The sequence below is a fragment of the Oncorhynchus gorbuscha genome, linkage group LG04 (assembly GCF_021184085.1).
Source record: "Oncorhynchus gorbuscha isolate QuinsamMale2020 ecotype Even-year linkage group LG04, OgorEven_v1.0, whole genome shotgun sequence".
NCBI classification, from domain to species: Eukaryota; Metazoa; Chordata; class Actinopteri; order Salmoniformes; family Salmonidae; genus Oncorhynchus; species Oncorhynchus gorbuscha.
In genome coordinates, this window is record NC_060176.1 from 46,264,357 (window position 1) to 46,281,560 (window position 17,204).

Genomic DNA, 17,204 nt, shown 5'->3' on the forward strand with positions numbered 1-17,204 from the left:
AAACAATTTCAAAGATTTTACTGAACTACAGTTCATATAATAAAATCAGTCAATTGGAATAAATTCATTAGGCCCTAATCTATGGATCAGTGCAACATGCATAGAGTCTCCTTCGCATAAGGTTGATCAGGCTGTTGACTGTGGCCTGTGGAATGTTGTTCCACTCCTCTTTAATGGCTGTGTGAAGTTGCTGGATATTGGTGGGAAATGGGTGACATGTCTGGTGAGTTTTCAGGCCATGGAAGAACTAGGACCTTTTCAACTTCCAGGAATTGTCTTCAGATCCTTGCGACATAGGGCCGTGCATTTTCATGCTGAAACATAAGGTGATGGTGGCGGATGAATGGCACGACAACGGGCCTCGGGATTGTGTCATGGTCTCTCTGTGCACTCAGATTGCCAAAGATAAAATGCAAATTGTTCATGCTCCGTAGCTTATGCCTGCCCATACCATAACCCCACCGCCACCATGGGGCACTCTGTTCACAATGTTGACATCAGCAAACTGCTCGCCCACATGAAGCCATACACGCTGTCTGCTCTGTACAGTGGAAATCGAAGTTGTTTACAACGCCGAACTGCAGTCAGGTGAAGACCCTGGTGAGGACGACAAGCACGTAGATGAGCTTCTCTGAGACGGTTTCTGCCAAAATGATTTGGTTGTGCAAACCCACAGTTTCATCACTAACAGGGAAGCAAACAGATGTGTTCACAGAATTTGAGCGAAACAAGCTTTTTGTGCATATGGACAATTTCAGGGATCTTTTATTTCAGCTCATGAAACAAGGGACCAACAATTTACATGTTGCTTTTATATTTCTCTTTACTATAAAACAAGACTTTATCTGAGGAAGTACTGCCTACCTGTTCTCCAAAGACAGTGCAGTATGAAGATAGGCAGAAAACAGCTTCTCCGGCTTCTCCAATAGAAATCCCCAATCACACTTGTAGGCGATGTCATGGCGTCATTGGCTTGCTAAGCTCATGTGCAGAAACACATCTTCGGGTCTAACGGTCGTCTCGCGACGAACTGCGTGTGGTCAGGCCATCAAACCAAAGGCACTTCTTCGATATAAAGTTGTTTTTGACTCAACTAACATCAGTTTATCTCTTTAACAAGGTTGTTTGCTAAGGCATTTGCTCGAACCAAGAAAATGAACAAGTAAGGAAGATTGTTTAACTTCTCTCATATACTTCTCAAACCCCAAACCCTGCCCTGGTCTGCTTGGTCTGTTTCACACGTGTTACCAGCAGTCTCGCGATGTTGCTCCTCTGTGTTCTCCTTTGCATTGAATTCATTTCCCTCCTCCTATCATATTATTTACAAAAAGCAAGTATTAGGGAGCTGTGACCGTTAATTTCACACATCTCAGACATAAAAAGTCAGTGGAAGTCTGTACAGGAGCCCACCCATTACCGATTTGCTGCCTGTACCATCACGCAGTTCCCAAACATTTCACTGTAATAATCACTGGTAACAAACAGACTGTGAATGCCATTAAAGGGATATTTCAGGATGTTGGCAGTGCCCTTTATCTACTTCCCCAGAGTCAGATAAATTCGTGGATGCCATTTTTATGTCTGAGGAAGTTGCTATGTTGCATTAGCGCAATTGCTAACTATTGTTGACTGGAACAGCTAGCATGCAAGCTGTTCCTGTAGACTTCCAGTCATTGAGATAATGCTAGTTAGCATTGATTCGCGAATCTACCTATCACTTCCTTCATACTGGACACAGAGACAAAGAAAATGGTGTCCACGAGTTTATCAGACTCTAGGGAAGGAGATAAACGGCTTCACCGACACAATTCGGAAGTATACCTTGAATATTTGGTTCCTCAGCAAACACAAACAGATGCTTTCCACAGTCGTCTTACCTTTTATATCCAAAAAACTAAAGCACTGCATGCATCCCAAGAGAACAAAAAGGTACAACAGAGCTTTTGGGGAGGAAAACCATTGATGCAAAAAAAAGATAAGCTTTCAAGTCAATTGGTTGAATTGCACCTGCTCTCTCTTGGGGCTCATTTCTTATGCCTTGTGTACTGTGTGTGCCAGGTTTGATCCTCTGGTGCACCTGCATTCTGCTCAGTAGGCCGGTATGAGGGCCTGAAGGCTGGTGTTGTGTCTCTGTCCTCTTGGGTGTTCTATCTGATTATAATAATTGTCCGAATTTTCCTTGTTTAAAAAAAACACAAAAACACACACAGACTTCCATGGAAGTCTCTGGGGAGGAGAGACCGGCTACTGTGTCTGATAACCAAGCCATTAACTCATATGAACTGAATCTGAGCTGTCTTAATTTGTTATTTATTATTGGAAAGTTAATTATGGGGGGGAGTTAGTTCCTTTGCCATGTAAATATAGAAAAATGTTCTCACAATAGTTGTATTAGACATGTTTGCTCGATAAGGAGGCCCTTATTCATACCCTATTACTGTTGCACCTGGCGTAAAGATACTGATAAGAACTGATAAGTATCCCATTCGAACACACAAACCTACCTGATCCCTTTTTTTTTTGACTCCATGTCATCGTTCACTGATGTCCTCCCTGTCTCCTCTTTTCTTCCAGCTCCCTGTTGTTTACAAGTAACATCCAAAATATAGGAAACATCAACACAAAGTGTATTAATATGGCATTTTTGACATCATGACCCAGAACAGCTTCAATGCACCTTGGCATAGATCAGTGTTTCCCAAAGATGTGCACGTTTTGGTTTTCACCCGAGCACCACACATCTGATTGAAATAATCAATGAGTGATGGTTTGTTGATTATTTGAATCAGCTTTGTATTGCTAGGGCCTAAACTAGAAACAAGAACGTGCACCACGTTTGGGAAACTCTATTGTAGGGAATCTTCCATGATAAGTTCTATAATTTAGTGTTTTGATGATAGTGGTGGAAAACGCTGTCTCAGGCACCACTTCATGAAGCGGACATTTTGTACAAGTATGACGGAAGAGCTTTGCCAAAAAATGTGCAACATGCTATAGCCTTTGTGACACATATATTCTACACGACGTACTGCGTCTTTTTAGATATTGGACCCGTTTGTTTAGGCCTTCACTAACACATTGACTAATTACATGGTTTCTTCATATTTACAAAATATTAAAAAGCAATTTATTCATCTACACATATGACTTGTTCAAATATCCTTATGTCCCATAAGTGTTAAATTGGGTTGAGATCTGGTGACTGAGACGGCCATGGCATATGGTTTACAACGCTATCATGCTCATCAAATCATCAAATTGCTGAATTAACTCGGGAACCACACCTCTGTGGAAGCACCTGCTTTCAATATATTTTCTATTCATCATTTAGTAAAGTGTTTCCATTATTTTGGCAGTTTTTATTTTTATTTTTATTTTTATTTAACCTTTATTTAACCAGGAAGGGCTCATTGAGATTTAAAATATATTTTTCAAGAGTGTGCTGGCCAAGATAGACAGCACCAAGTCATTACAAAAATTACAGACAAACAACATGAAAAACTACAAGTAATCTAGTAAAAACCATAGAATTCACAAGATTATTGTAACGGTTTTCTAGGTGTGAAGGAGAGTCGGACCAAAATGCAGCGTGTAGATTGCGATCCATGTTTTAATAAACAAACGTAACACGAATCTAAATACAAACACTACAAAAAACAATAAACGTAACGAAAACCGAAACAGCCTATACTTGTGTACACTAACACAGACAGGAACAAGGACACTAAGGACAATCCTGGTCCTTCTGTAGCTCAGTTGGTAGAGCATGGCGCTTGTAACGCCAGGGTAGTGGGTTTGATCCCCGGGACCACCCATATGTAGAATGTATGCACACATGACTGTAAGTCGCTTTGGATAAAAGCGTCTGCTAAATGGCATATATTATATTATTATTATATATCACCCACGACAAACTCAAAGAATATGGCTGCCTAAATATGGTTCCCAATCAGAGACAACGATAAACACCTGCCTCTGATTGAGAACCACTCCAGACAGCCATAGATTTTTGCTAGATCACCCCACTAGCTACAATCCCAATATATACACACCACATACAAAAACCCATGCCACACCCTGGCCTGACCCAATACATGAAGATAAACACAAAATACTTCGACCAGGGCGTGACAATTAAAATCAAATCAAAAACAGCTAATTAAAAACATTGCCAGGTCAGGGAATCAGTCTCAAGACCATTCATCAGTGATTTAAAAATACCAATAGGGACAAGTTCTTCCAGTTTAAAAGTATTTTGTGAGGCGTTCCAAGACGATGGTGCAGAGTACATAAAAGCCCTTTTACCAAATTCAGTTCGGACATTTGGAACAGTTAGCAGGATAATGTCCAGCAAACGAAGAGAGTACCCACCACATTTCTGAACAATAAAAATGCCCAAATAAAAAGGTAGTAAACTTAAAATGGCTTTGAAAATAAAAGTATACAAGTGCCTGAGTCTACAAGTGACAAGAGAAGGCCAGCCAACCCTGGTATACAAAGTGCAGTGGTGCGTAAGGGTTTTGCAGTTTAATATAAATCTCAAAGTGCCATGGTAAAGGGTGTCTACTGATCTCAAACACTGAGCGGAAGCATTCATACAGTGGGGCAAAAAAGTATTTAGTCAGCCACCAATTGTGCATGTTCTCCCACTTAAAAAGATGATAGAGGCCTGTAATTTTCATCATAGGTACACTTCAACTATGACAAACAAAATTAGCAAAACAATCCAGAAAATCACATTGTAGGATTTTTAATGAATTTATTTGCAAATTATGGTGGAAAATGGGTATTTGGTCAATAACAAAAGTTTATCTCAATACTTTGTTATATACCCTTTGTTGGCAATGACAGAGGTCAAAAGTTTTCTGTAAGTCTTCACAAGGTTTTCACTCACTGTTGTTGGTATTTTGGCCCATTCCTCCATGCAGATGTCCTCTAGAGCAGTGATGTTTTGGGGCTGTTGCTGGGCAACACTGACTTTCAACTCCCTCCAAAGATTTTCTATGGGGTTGAGATCTGGAGACTGGCTAGGCCACTCCAGGACCTTGAAATGCTTCGTACGAAGCCACTCCTTCGTTGCCCGGGCGGTGTGTTTGGGATCATTGGCATGCTGAAAGACCCAGCCACGTTTCATCTTCAATGTCATCTTCATCTTCAATCTTCAATGTTTTCACTCAAAATCTCACAATACATGGCCCCATTTATTCTTTCTTTTACACGGATCAGTCGTCCTGGTCCCTTTGCAGAAGAACAGCCCCAAAGCATGATATTTCCACCCCAATGCTTCACAGTAGGTATGGTGTTCTTTGGATGCAACTCAGCATTCATTGTCCTCCAAACACGACGAGTAGAGTTTTTACCAAAAGTGTAGAGCGTAGTGTGTTACTGATGGTAGGCTTTGTTATTTTGGTCCCAGCTCTCTGCAGGTCATTCACTCGGTCCCTTCGTGTGGTTCTGGGATTTTTGCTCACTTTGCTCACCATTCTAGTGATCATTTTGACCCCACGGGGTGAGATCTTGCGTGAAGCCCCAGATCAAGGGAAATGATCAGTGGTCTTGTATGTCTTCCATTTCCTAATAATTGCTCCCACAGTTGATTTCTTCAAACCAAGCTGCTTACCTATTGCAGATTCAGTCTTCCCAGCCTGGTGCAGGTCTACAATTTTGTTTCTGGTGTTCTTTGACAGCTCTTTGGTCTTGGCCATAGTGGAGTTTGAGTGTAACTGTTTGAGGTTGTGGACAGGTGTCTTTTATACTGATAACAAGTTCAAACAGGTGCCATTAATACAGGTAACGAGTGGAGGACAGAGGAGCCTCTTAAAGAAGAAGTTACAGGTCTGTGTGAGCCATAAATCTTGCTTGTTTGTAGGTGACCAAATACTTATTTTCCACCATAATATGCAAATAAATTCATAAAAAAATCTAATTTTGTCTGGCATAGTTGAAGTGTACCTATGATGACAATTACAGGCCTCTCTCATCTTTTTAAGTGGGAGAACTTTTGCACAATTGGTGGCTGACTAAATACTTGTTTGCCCCACTGTATATAAAATATCCCCATAGTCTAGTAAAGGCATATATGTAGCTGATACTAGCCTCCTTCTAGCTTCAAAAGAAAAACAGTCCTTATTCCTAAAATAAAATCCCAAATTCAGCTTCAATTGTTTTGTAAGTTGTTGAATATGCAATTTAAGAGAGGCCGTCATCAATTAAAATTCCAAGATATTTATATGAGGTTATCTGTATGTGTGTGTGACTGTATCTGTATGTGTGTTCTTCCCCTTTCCCCTTTCCTGTAGGTACAATTGTAGCAGTGCTGCATGCTGATCTTGTCTTCCCCTCCCTGTCGTGCCCTGTAGGTACTACATGTGCGTGACAGTGCTGATCTACTTCCTGCCTCTACTGGTGATGGGCTGTGCCTATCTGGTGGTGGGCTTCACTCTCTGGGCCAGTAACATACCTGGAGACTCCTCTGACCGCTACAAAGAGCAGCTCACTGCCAAACGCAAGGTACAGCACACTATAATAAAAGGTGCAGCAGACTATAATAAAAGGTGCAGCAGACTATAATAAAAGGTACAGCACACTAAAATAAAAGGTGCAGCACACTAAAATAAAAGGTGCAGCACACTAAAATAAAAGGTGCAGCAAACTATAATAAAAGGTGCAGCACACTATAATAAAAGGTACAGCACACTATAATAAATGGTACAGCACACTATAATAAAGGTACAGCACACCATAATAAAAGGTGCAGCACACTATAATAAATGGTACAGCACACTATAATAAAGGTACAGCACACTGTAATAAAAGGTGCAGCACACTATAATAAAAGGTGCAGCACATTATAATAAATGGTGCAGCACACTATAATAAAAGGTGCAGCACACTAAAATAAAAGGTGCAGAAAACTATAATAAAAGGTGCAGCACACTATAATAAAAGGTACAGCACACTATAATAAAAGGTGCAGCACACTATAATAAAAGGTGCAGCACACTATAATAAAAGGTACAGCTCACTATAATAAAAGGTACAGAACACTAAAATAAAAGGTACAGCACACTATAATAAAAGGTACAGAACACTATAATAAAAGGTGCAGCACACAATAATAAAAGGTGCAGCACACTATAATAAAAGGTGCAGCACACTATAATAAAAGGTACAGCACACTATAATAAAAGGTGCAGCACACCATAATAAAAGGTACAGCACACTATAATAAATGTTACAGCACACTATAATAAAGGTACAGCACACTATAATAAAAGGTGCAGCACACTATAATAAATGGTACAGCACACTATAATAAAGGTACAGCACACTGTAATAAAAGGTGCAGCACACTATAATAAAAGGTGCAGCACACTATAATAAATGGTGCAGCACACTATAATAAAAGGTGCAGCAGACTATAATAAAAGGTACAGCACACTATAATAAAAGGTGCAGCACACCATAATAAAAGGTACAGCAGCACACTATAATAAAAGGTGCAGCACACTATAATAAAAGGTGCAGCACACTATAATAAAAGGTGCAGCACACTATAATAAAAAGTGCAGCACACTATAATAAAAGGTGCAGCACACTATTATAAAAGGTGCAGTACACTATAATAAAAGGCGCAGCACACTATAATAAAAGGTGCAGCACACTATAATAAAAGGTGCAGCACACTATAATAAAAGGTGCAGCACACTATAATAAAAGGTGCAGCACACTATAATAAAAGGTGCAGCACACTATAATAAAAGGTACAGCACACTATAATAAAAGGTGCAGCACACTATAATAAAAGGTGCAGCACACACTATAATAAAAGGTGCAGCACACTATAATAAAAGGTGCAGCACACTATAAAAAAAGTGCAGCACACTATAATAAAAGGTGCAGCACACTATAATAAAAGGTGCAGCACACTATAATAAATGGTGCAGCACACTATAATAAAAGGTGCAGCACACTATAATAAAAGGTACAGCACACTATAATAAAAGGTGCAGCACACCATAATAAAAGGTACAGCACACTATAATAAAATGTGCAGCACACTATAATAAAAGGTGCAGCACACTATAATAAAAGGTGCAGCACACTATAATAAAAGGTGCAGCACACTATAATAAAAAGTGCAGCACACTATAATAAAAGGTGCAGCACACTATTATAAAAGGTGCAGTACACTATAATAAAAGGCGTAGCACACTATAATAAAAGGTGCAGCACACTATAATAAAAGGTGCAGCACACTATAATAAAAAGTGCAGCACACTATAATAAAAGGTGCAGCACACTATAATAAAAGGTACAGCACACTATAATAAAAGGTACAGCAGACTATAATTAAGGTACAGCACACTATAATAAAAGGTGCAGCACACTATAATAAAAGGTGCAGCACACTATAATAAAAGGTGCAGCACACTATAATAAAAGGTGCAGCACACTATAATAAAAGGTGCAGTACACTATAATAAAATGTGCAGCACACTATAATAAAAGGTGCAGCACACTATAATAAAAGGTGCAGCACACTATAATAAAAGGTGCAGCACACTATAATAAAAGGTGCAGCACACTATAATAAAAGGTGCAGCACACTATAATAAAAGGTGCAGTACACTATAATAAAATGTGCAGCACACTATAATAAAAGGTGCAGCACACTATAATAAAAGGTGCAGCACACTATAATAAAAGGTGCAGCACACTATAATAAAAGGTGCAGCACACCATAATAAAAGGTGCAGCATACTATAATAAAAAGTGCAGCACACTATAATAAAAGGTGCAGCACACCATAATAAAAGGTGCAGCACACTATAATTAAAGGTACAGCACACTATAATAAAAGGTGCAGCACACCATAATAAAAGGTGCAGCACACTATAATTAAAGGTACAGCACAGTAACCCTGGGTTACACCAGCCCAGCTCACCCTAACCCTAACACTAACCCTAACCTAACCCTAACCACAAGGTACCATACAGTAACACTAGGTTTAAAGAAATAGCGTTGACCATAGTATTTTATCATGGATGCAAGGTACAGTAGGATCTTCATTGATTTACATTTACATTACATTACATTTAAGTCATTTAGCAGACGCTCTTATCCAGAGCGACTTACAAATTGGTGCATTCACCTTATGACATCCAGTGAACAACCACTTTACAATAGTGCATCTAAATATTTTAAGGGGGGAGGGGGTGAGAAGGATTACTTTATCCTATCCTAGGTATTCCTTAAAGAGGTGGGGTTTCAGGTGTCTCCGGAAGGTGGTGATTGACTCCGCTGTTCTGGCGTCATGAGGGAGTTTGTTCCACCATTGGGGAGCCAGAGCAGCGAAAAGTTTTGACTGAGCTGAGCGGGAACTGCGAGCAGGCCAGAGGTAATAAAATTTGGGTGTAGGGCCTGATCAGAGCCTGGAGGTACTGAGGTGCCGTTCCCCTAAGGCAAGCACCATGGTCTTGTAGCGGATGCGAGCTTCAACTGGAAGCCAGTGGAGAGAGCGGAGGAGCGGGGTGACGTGAGAGAACTTGGGAAGGTTGAACACTAGACGGGCTGCGGCGTTCTGGATGAGTTGTAGGGGTTTAATGGCACAGGCAGGGAGCCCAGCCAACAGCGAGTTGCAGTAATCCAGACGGGAGATGACAAGTGCCTGGATTAGGACCTGCGCCGCTTCCTGTGTGAGGCAGGGTCGTAATGTTGTAGAGCATGAACCTACAGGAACGGGCCACCGCCTTGATGTTAGTTGAATAAAAGGATCACGCCAAGCTTAGCGCTCTGGGAGGAGGACACAATGGAGTAATAATGGAACGGGCAGTCCTTCCCCGGGAGGAAGAGCAGCAGCTTGAGGTGGTGATCCGTCATCCACACTGATAACATGCAGAGATGTGATTCACCTGGTCACAATTGTGTGTCTCTGCATAGCAATGAAAGACCATGTGAGGTTATGACAGAGCCAAGTGACTATAATAAAACAGAGCCCTGGGGGACACCAGTGGTGAGATAAGACAGATAACCTGGTAGGAGCGTGTCAGGTAGGGACAACTAGATGCCCAACTTGGAGAGGGTGGAGAGGAGGATCTGATGGTTCACAGTATCAAGGCAGCCGATAGGTCTAAAGGATGAGAGCAGAGGAGAGAGAGTTAGCAGCGGTGCGGAGCGCCTCCGTGATACAGAGAAGAGCAGTCTCAGTTGAATGACTAGTCTTGAAACCTGACTGATTTGGATCAAGAAGGTCATTCTGAGAGAGATAGCGGGAGAGCTGACCAAGGACGGCACGTTCAAGAGTTTTGGAGAGAAAAGAAAGAAGGGATACTGGTCTGTAGTTGTTGACATCGGAGGGATCGAGTGTAGGTTTTTTCAGAAGGGGTGCAACTCTCGCTCTCTTGAAGACGGAAGGGACGTAGCCAGCGGTCAGGGATAAGTTGATGAGCGAGGTGAGGTAAGGGAGAAGGTCTCCGGAAATGGTCTGGAGAAGAGAGGAGGGGATAGGGTCGAGCGGGCAGGTTGTTGGGCGGCCGGCCGTCACAAGACGCATCTGGAGAGAGAGGGGAGAAAGAGGTCAGAGCACAGGGTAGGGCAGTGTGAGCAGAACCAGCGGTGTTGTTTGACTTAGCAAACGAGGATCGGATGTCAGTCGATCTTCTTTTCAAAATGGTTGACGAAGTCATCTGCAGAGAGGGAGGAGGGGGGAGGAGAATGTGGCAAAGAGCTTCCTAGGGTTAGAGGCAGATGCTTGGAATTTAGAGTGGTAGAAAGTGGCTTTAGCAGCAGAGACAGAGGAGGAAAATGTAGAGAGGAGGGAGTGAAAGGATGCCAGGTCCGCAGGGAGGCGACCTCCATTTCCGCTAAGCTCGCATTGAGTCGTCAAGCCACGGAGCGGGAGGGGAGGACCGAGCCGGCCTGGAAGATAGGGGACATAGAGAGTCAAAGGATGCAGAAAGGGAGGAGAGGAGGGTTGAGGAGGCAGAATCAGGAGATAGGTTGGAGAAGGTTTGAGCAGAGGGAAGAGATGATAGGATGGAAGAGGAGAGAGTAGCGGGGGAGAGAGAGCGAAGGTTGGGACGGCGCGATACCATCCGAGTAGGGGCAGTGTGGGAAGTGTTGGATGAGAGCGAGAGGGAAAAGGATACAAGGTAGTGGTCGGAGACTTGGAGGGAGTTGCAATGAGGTTAGTGGAAGAACAGCATCTAGTAAAGATGAGGTCGAGCGTATTGCCTGCCTTGTGAGTAGGGGGGAAGGTGAGAGGGTGAGGTCAAAAGAGGAGAGGAGTGGAAAGAAGGAGGCAGAGAGGAATGAGTCAAAGGTAGACGTGGGGAGGTTAAAGTCGCCCAGAACTGTGAGAGGTGAGCCGTCCTCAGGAAAGGAGCTTATCAAGGCATCAAGCTCATTGATGAACTCTCCGAGGGGACCTGGAGGGCGATAAATGATAAGGATGTTAAGCTTGAAAGGGCTGGTAACTGTGACAGCATGAAATTCAAAGGAGGCGATAGACAGATGGGTAAGGGGAGAAAGAGAGAATGACCACATGGGAGAGATAAGGATCCCTATGCCACCACCCCGCTGACCAGAAGCTCTCGGGGTGTGCGAGAACATGTGGGCGGACGAAGAGAGAGCAGTAGGAGTAGCAGTGTTATCTGTGGTGATCCATGTTTCTGTCAGTGCCAAGAAGTCGAGGGACTGGAGGGAGGCATAGGCTGAGATGAACTCTGCCTTGTTGGCTGCAGATCGGCAGTTCCAGAGGCTACCGGAGACCTGGAACTCCACGTGGGTCGTGCGCGCTGGGACCACCAGATTAGGGTGGCAGCGGCCACGCGGTGTGGAGCGTTTGTATGGTCTGTGCAGAGAGGAGAGAACAGGGATAGACAGACACATAGTTGACAGGCTACAGAAGAGGCTACGCTAATGCAAGGAGATTGGGATGACAAGTGGACTACACGTCTCGAATGTTCAGAAAGTTAAGCTTACGTAGCAAGAATCTTATTGACTAAAATTATTAAAAATGATACAGTACTGCTGAAGTAGGCTAGCTGGCAGTGGCTGCGTTGTTGACTTTGTAGGCTAGCTGACAGTGGCTGCGTTGTTGACACTACACTAATCAAGTCGTAGTGTAGTAGTTTCTACAGTGCTGCTATTCGGGGCTAGCTGGCTAGCTAGCAGTGTTGATTACGTTACGTTGCGCCGACAATAGCTGGCTAGCTAACCTAGAAAATCGCTCTAGACTACACAATTATCTTTGATACACAGACGGCTATGTAGCTAGCTATGTAGCTAGCTACGATCAAACAAATCAAACCGTTGTGCTGTAATGAAATGAAATGAAAAATGTGATACTACCTGTGGAGCGAAGCGGAATGCGACCGGGTTGTTGAGTGCGGAAGTTCTATTCAGTAGACGTTGGCTAGCTCTGTTGGCTAGCTAGCAGTGTCTCCTACGTTAAGGACGACAAATAGCTGGCTAGCTAACCTCGGTAAATTAAGATAATCACTCTAAGACTATACGCTCTAAACTACACAATTATTTTGGATACGAAGACAGCAAAGACAACTATGTAGCTAGCTAACACTACACTAATCAAGTCGTTCAGTTGAGTGGAATAGTTTCTACAGTGCTGCTATTCGGTAGACACTGTTGCAGGACATTTTAAACTTGTAGTGTATTTGAGTTTTTAATTTTTATGTCCATTAATTATAATCCATATAATAATTCACATTTCCTGTTGCTGCAGGATTATTTTCCTGCTGCAGCAAACTGGCTCAAATTAAGATCACATATCTGTACACTAACAAATCAGGGTTATTGTAGGGTAAATATTTACTGTGGGGCTCTGGGAAAGATTAGACTATGTCAGAATTGAGTACAGTAAATATGCATGGGTTTACACCATGGTAACCTATTGTGTACATGCTCTGCTAGCTACTGTACATCAAAATGACCCAAGTGAATTATCAGTAAGAGTATGTGGAGTTTATGGGGCTAGCTGTATACCTCTATGACTGCATTTACAGAGGCATCCCAACTCTGATAGTTTGCCCAATGTTCAAAAAAAGCACAACTGTATGAGCCCTTGTCAAAGTCAGTGCACTTTATAGAGAACATGGTGTAATTTGGGAGAAAAACTTGAACAACTTGGCTTCATCACCTCCAGGTCCAGCCAAGGAGAACTTTCTTATGTCTCTCACGCATACCCTATTCAACTTTATTTCCTGTTGTCTTGAAATTTTGTTTTGATTCAACAATGGAGAAGTGCCATGTATACCATGGAAATGCCTCCTGAAATGACTGAATCGAACTCAGAATTACAGAACTAATTGAATAGGAATTATTAGAATTTGAATGAACCCCAATCCTGCGGTTGATCTGTGTCTCTGTCTGTGATAGGTGGTGAAGATGATGATCGTGGTGGTGTGCACGTTTGCTATCTGCTGGCTGCCCTACCACGTGTACTTCCTGCTCCATCTGTTCTTCCCCCTCCTGTTTGAGACGCTCTACATCCAACAAGTCTACCTGGCTGTCATGTGGCTGGCCATGAGCTCCACCATGTACAACCCAATCATCTACTGCTGTCTCAACGACAGGTAGGTACACTACAGAGGAACACACACAGGCACCTAGGCACGCATGCAGGCACACACACACACACACACACACACACACACACACACACACACACACACACACACACACACACACACACACACACACACACACACACACACACACACACACACACACACACACACACACACACACACACACACACACACACACACACACACACACAATGGGTAAATCAAAATGGTTTACAATTCTCTTACCTGTTTTTTATTAGGTAGATTATTTATTCACTGCATTATTTATATGTTGAGGAACATTCATCACATATTACTCATAACCTTTATTTGTGCGGTGAAGGCAAAATGAGAAAAAAAAATGAATTCCTGCATGAACAACAACAGCTTGCTATAATATGACTTGTTTCAGTTTTTTTATCCCTTTGGGGCAATTTTCACAATTGTATGGCACAAAACTCTAAACGCACGAAATCATAGTCATTTTTTCCACCAAACTTAATCAGTGTTTCATCTAGAAATATATGTTTTGACGTTGCAATACATTTTCACATAAAGTAATTGCCTTTCACAATGCAATGTTCACATTACTTTTGATATGACTCTCTTCTATTTTGAAAACATTTGACTATTACTTAATTTGACTGATGATCACGTAAACATTTGGTAAACCTATAGATGTAAACTGGTTTGTCTACTGCAGATTTTGAGAGCTAGATCATGAATATGTATGTCTGTAAAGTAGAAACATAAAAGTATGATATGCTTGAACGTAATACTATGATGATGACTATTATGATTTTTATTTTATCTGATATTGACAATCCCACATTAAAAAATAATATAGTGTGTACTGTGGGAGGAATACTATAATATTCACCGTAGTGTTTTTGCAGACTTTACAGTAGTATTCGCTGAGGCATACAAAGATTTCAATCCAGACCTATGTCAGGTTTGGATTCGGCATGCCAAAAGGTTTTTCCCTAAGTGCATGAACAATGAAGATATTTACTGCAATTTCAAGGAGAACCTATGGCCAAATGCTCAAGACAGGCTTGATGCAAACTAGTGGCATCTAAACATAGTTTATTTTGTGTCTTTCATTTGATTACATTGTGAAAGATGTCTTCAATGATCACAGCTTTGATCACACATGAGATTAAATCCTACTAGAACGGCTCTGACGCTCGTCGGATGTGGCAGGGCTTGAAAACTATTATGGACTACAAAGGGTAACCCAAACGTGAGCTGTCCAGTGACAAGAGCCTAACAGACGAGCTAAATGCCTTTTATGCTCGCTTCGAGGCAAACAACACTGAAGCATGCACGAGAGCACCAGTGTATTGCCAAATGTGAAAACAGTGTAATGTGCTGTATTTTACAGTACTGTAGCATACTTAATTCAAATGGCAATTTTGAAACCTGTATCTTACATTTCTTGCTATTGTAAATATGTTTAATTCACTGTGGTGGTACATTTTATGAAGAACCAACCTCCCATTGGTTTTGCTATCAACCACCTGCCGGCTGTCTAGTGTCTCTGAAAGATGCCTATTTCACACTAGGTTATGGCTGAGTGTCATTAAAGTACAAAACAAAAATGTGAGAGTTAGTTACACTGCTAGAGAACTGCCAGGGTCTAAGTCATGAAACATTCTGCAGCACCCCTCTCTCCACATCTGCCTCCACTCATTTTCCATCAAACTCTTTCCTCTTCTTCTTACTATATCCTCAGCTTTTTCACATTCCCTTTAAAATAAAATCTGTCCTCCTGGTCTCCTGTCTGTCCTGTGCTATCTGTCTCTCTGTCCTTCCCTAGGTTCCGAGCTGGCTTCAAGCAGGCGTTCCGATGCTGTCCCTGTGTTCCCGCTGGCTCTTACGAGGGTCTGGAGCTCAAGTCCACACGTTACCTACAGACCCAGACCAGCATGTATAAGACCAGTCGCATGGAGACCGCTGTGTCCGCCGTGCCGCACGTGGTCGATGACTTGGAGCCTCCCAGGTTCGGGGCCCTATCTGGGGACGGGTGTGAGGCCGGGGCGCGGGGGGTTGGCGTAGGGGGCGTGAGGTTGTGTGCGGCGGCACCCAGGCGCTCCTCTCTGGACCTGACTTCCAATGGCTCTTCGTCCCGCAGCATCTCCAAGACCGTTTCGGAGACCTCCAGCTTCTACAACAACCTGCCTGAGTAGCAAGGGGAGAGTAGAGTCAAGCACCGCTGAACACTCTCTCACAATATCTGCCAATGGGGACCGTGTGCATGTGTGTTTGTGTGTGTGTGGCCGTGAATGTGTTTGTGTGTGAGTGTACATTTGAGTTGGTGTGTGGGTTCCATCCATGTATGTGGATGATGTCCTTTCATTGAATGTTGGGCATCAAGTCTACCGCCTGTGACTAAGGCTTGGTTTGGTTCCCCTTCAGAGGGCTTTCCAGTGTGCCCTGATTCAAACTAAACAGGAGTCAGTAGACACTAAGGCCATAAGGCATACTTAGCCCACACTACCTGGTACCTGCTGTACACAAGTTAGCTGAGAACGTCACGAAAACGATGCGCACGCTTCAATGGGGCAGAAAGCCGTGTGTTGTTGGGATTCTGGATGGCCAGGTAGCTAGCAACAATGAAAAGTGGGGAATCGTGAGTGGCTCGTTTCACCTAGTTTTACCTTGTTTTTTGAGGTTTTTATGCTAAAATGGCTCAAATTCGCCTGCTAGCTAACCAAGAAATGTAAGGATGTATTTGAGAGACAACATGTACTCATTGTCCAACTTTATTTATGTTTTCAATAAACATTGGAGACAAAATGTAGTTTACATGTTGTCAGAAATTTAAACCGAACCTGTCTGTTTTGCCCCATAGTTGCACACGTGTCGGTTTTGTTGCTAAACAGCCAACCCGTTTATAGCCCGCAGAGCTAAAGGCTGGGTCACAAGACTTGATCAATACAGAAAACAAGCTTAATACAGGACCCAGCCCTAACTGAACCCTAGAACCTTTACACTGTCCACAAAGCTTCAATTAACAGAATCTACCTAAAACTTACCTAGCATATTATCAGTTGCTTCTAATGCTCATATTCTCACCAGTACTTCTGAATGATGCATTAGTGTGTGATTGCTGGGAGAACAGTCAGTTCTCATGAAAATGTTTATGATAAGCTTGGTATTCCGGTTGCATAGCCTAAGACCCTGAAACGAAGCCCGGGGTTAATAAGCCAGCACTCCATGGGAAACTAGACTACTGGGAAACTAAATTAGACTACTGGGTGTGTGTTTAGCTGGTGGCTTTTCAGCATGACTTCAGTGGAATAATGTGGAATAGACCTGAACAGAGTGCTCGTCAGCTGTGTACTTCACAGGACATCAGGCAGTGGAGAAGTGTAGTGTGATTACATAAACAAAGAGAAACTGCACTTTTGTTAGTTCTTGTCACTAGCAATGGGAACATGGGTTTGGATACTTAGCATAATGGTGCTGAGGGAGGGAGGAAGGTGGCGCTGAGGGAGGGAGGGAAGGTGGCGCTGAGGGAGGGAGGAAGGTGGCACTGAGGGAGGGAGGGAAGGTGGCGCTGAGGGAGGGAGGAAGGTGGCGCTAAGGGAGGGAGGGAAGGTGGCGCTGAGG

The 17,204-nt window shown here is 42.7% G+C and overlaps 1 protein-coding gene across 3 annotated transcripts in view; it reads left to right on the forward strand.

The window, feature by feature from the left end:
- The window catches only part of LOC124034150 (substance-P receptor-like), a 36,826-nt gene extending 19,834 nt beyond the window's left edge, over positions 1–16,992 (forward strand). For 2 of the 3 annotated variants that reach the window (XM_046346927.1, XM_046346930.1), the window contains 3 exons: positions 6,360–6,510; positions 13,399–13,595; positions 15,409–16,992. In XM_046346927.1, coding sequence (XP_046202883.1) covers positions 6,360–6,510; positions 13,399–13,595; positions 15,409–15,778 — 718 coding nt within the window. In that variant the 3' untranslated portion in view covers positions 15,779–16,992. Of the gene's footprint in view, positions 1–6,359; positions 6,511–13,398; positions 13,600–15,408 lie in introns of those variants that run through there. The other variant, XM_046346928.1, reaches the window with a different exon arrangement.
- The last annotated feature ends 212 nt before the right edge of the window (positions 16,993–17,204 follow it).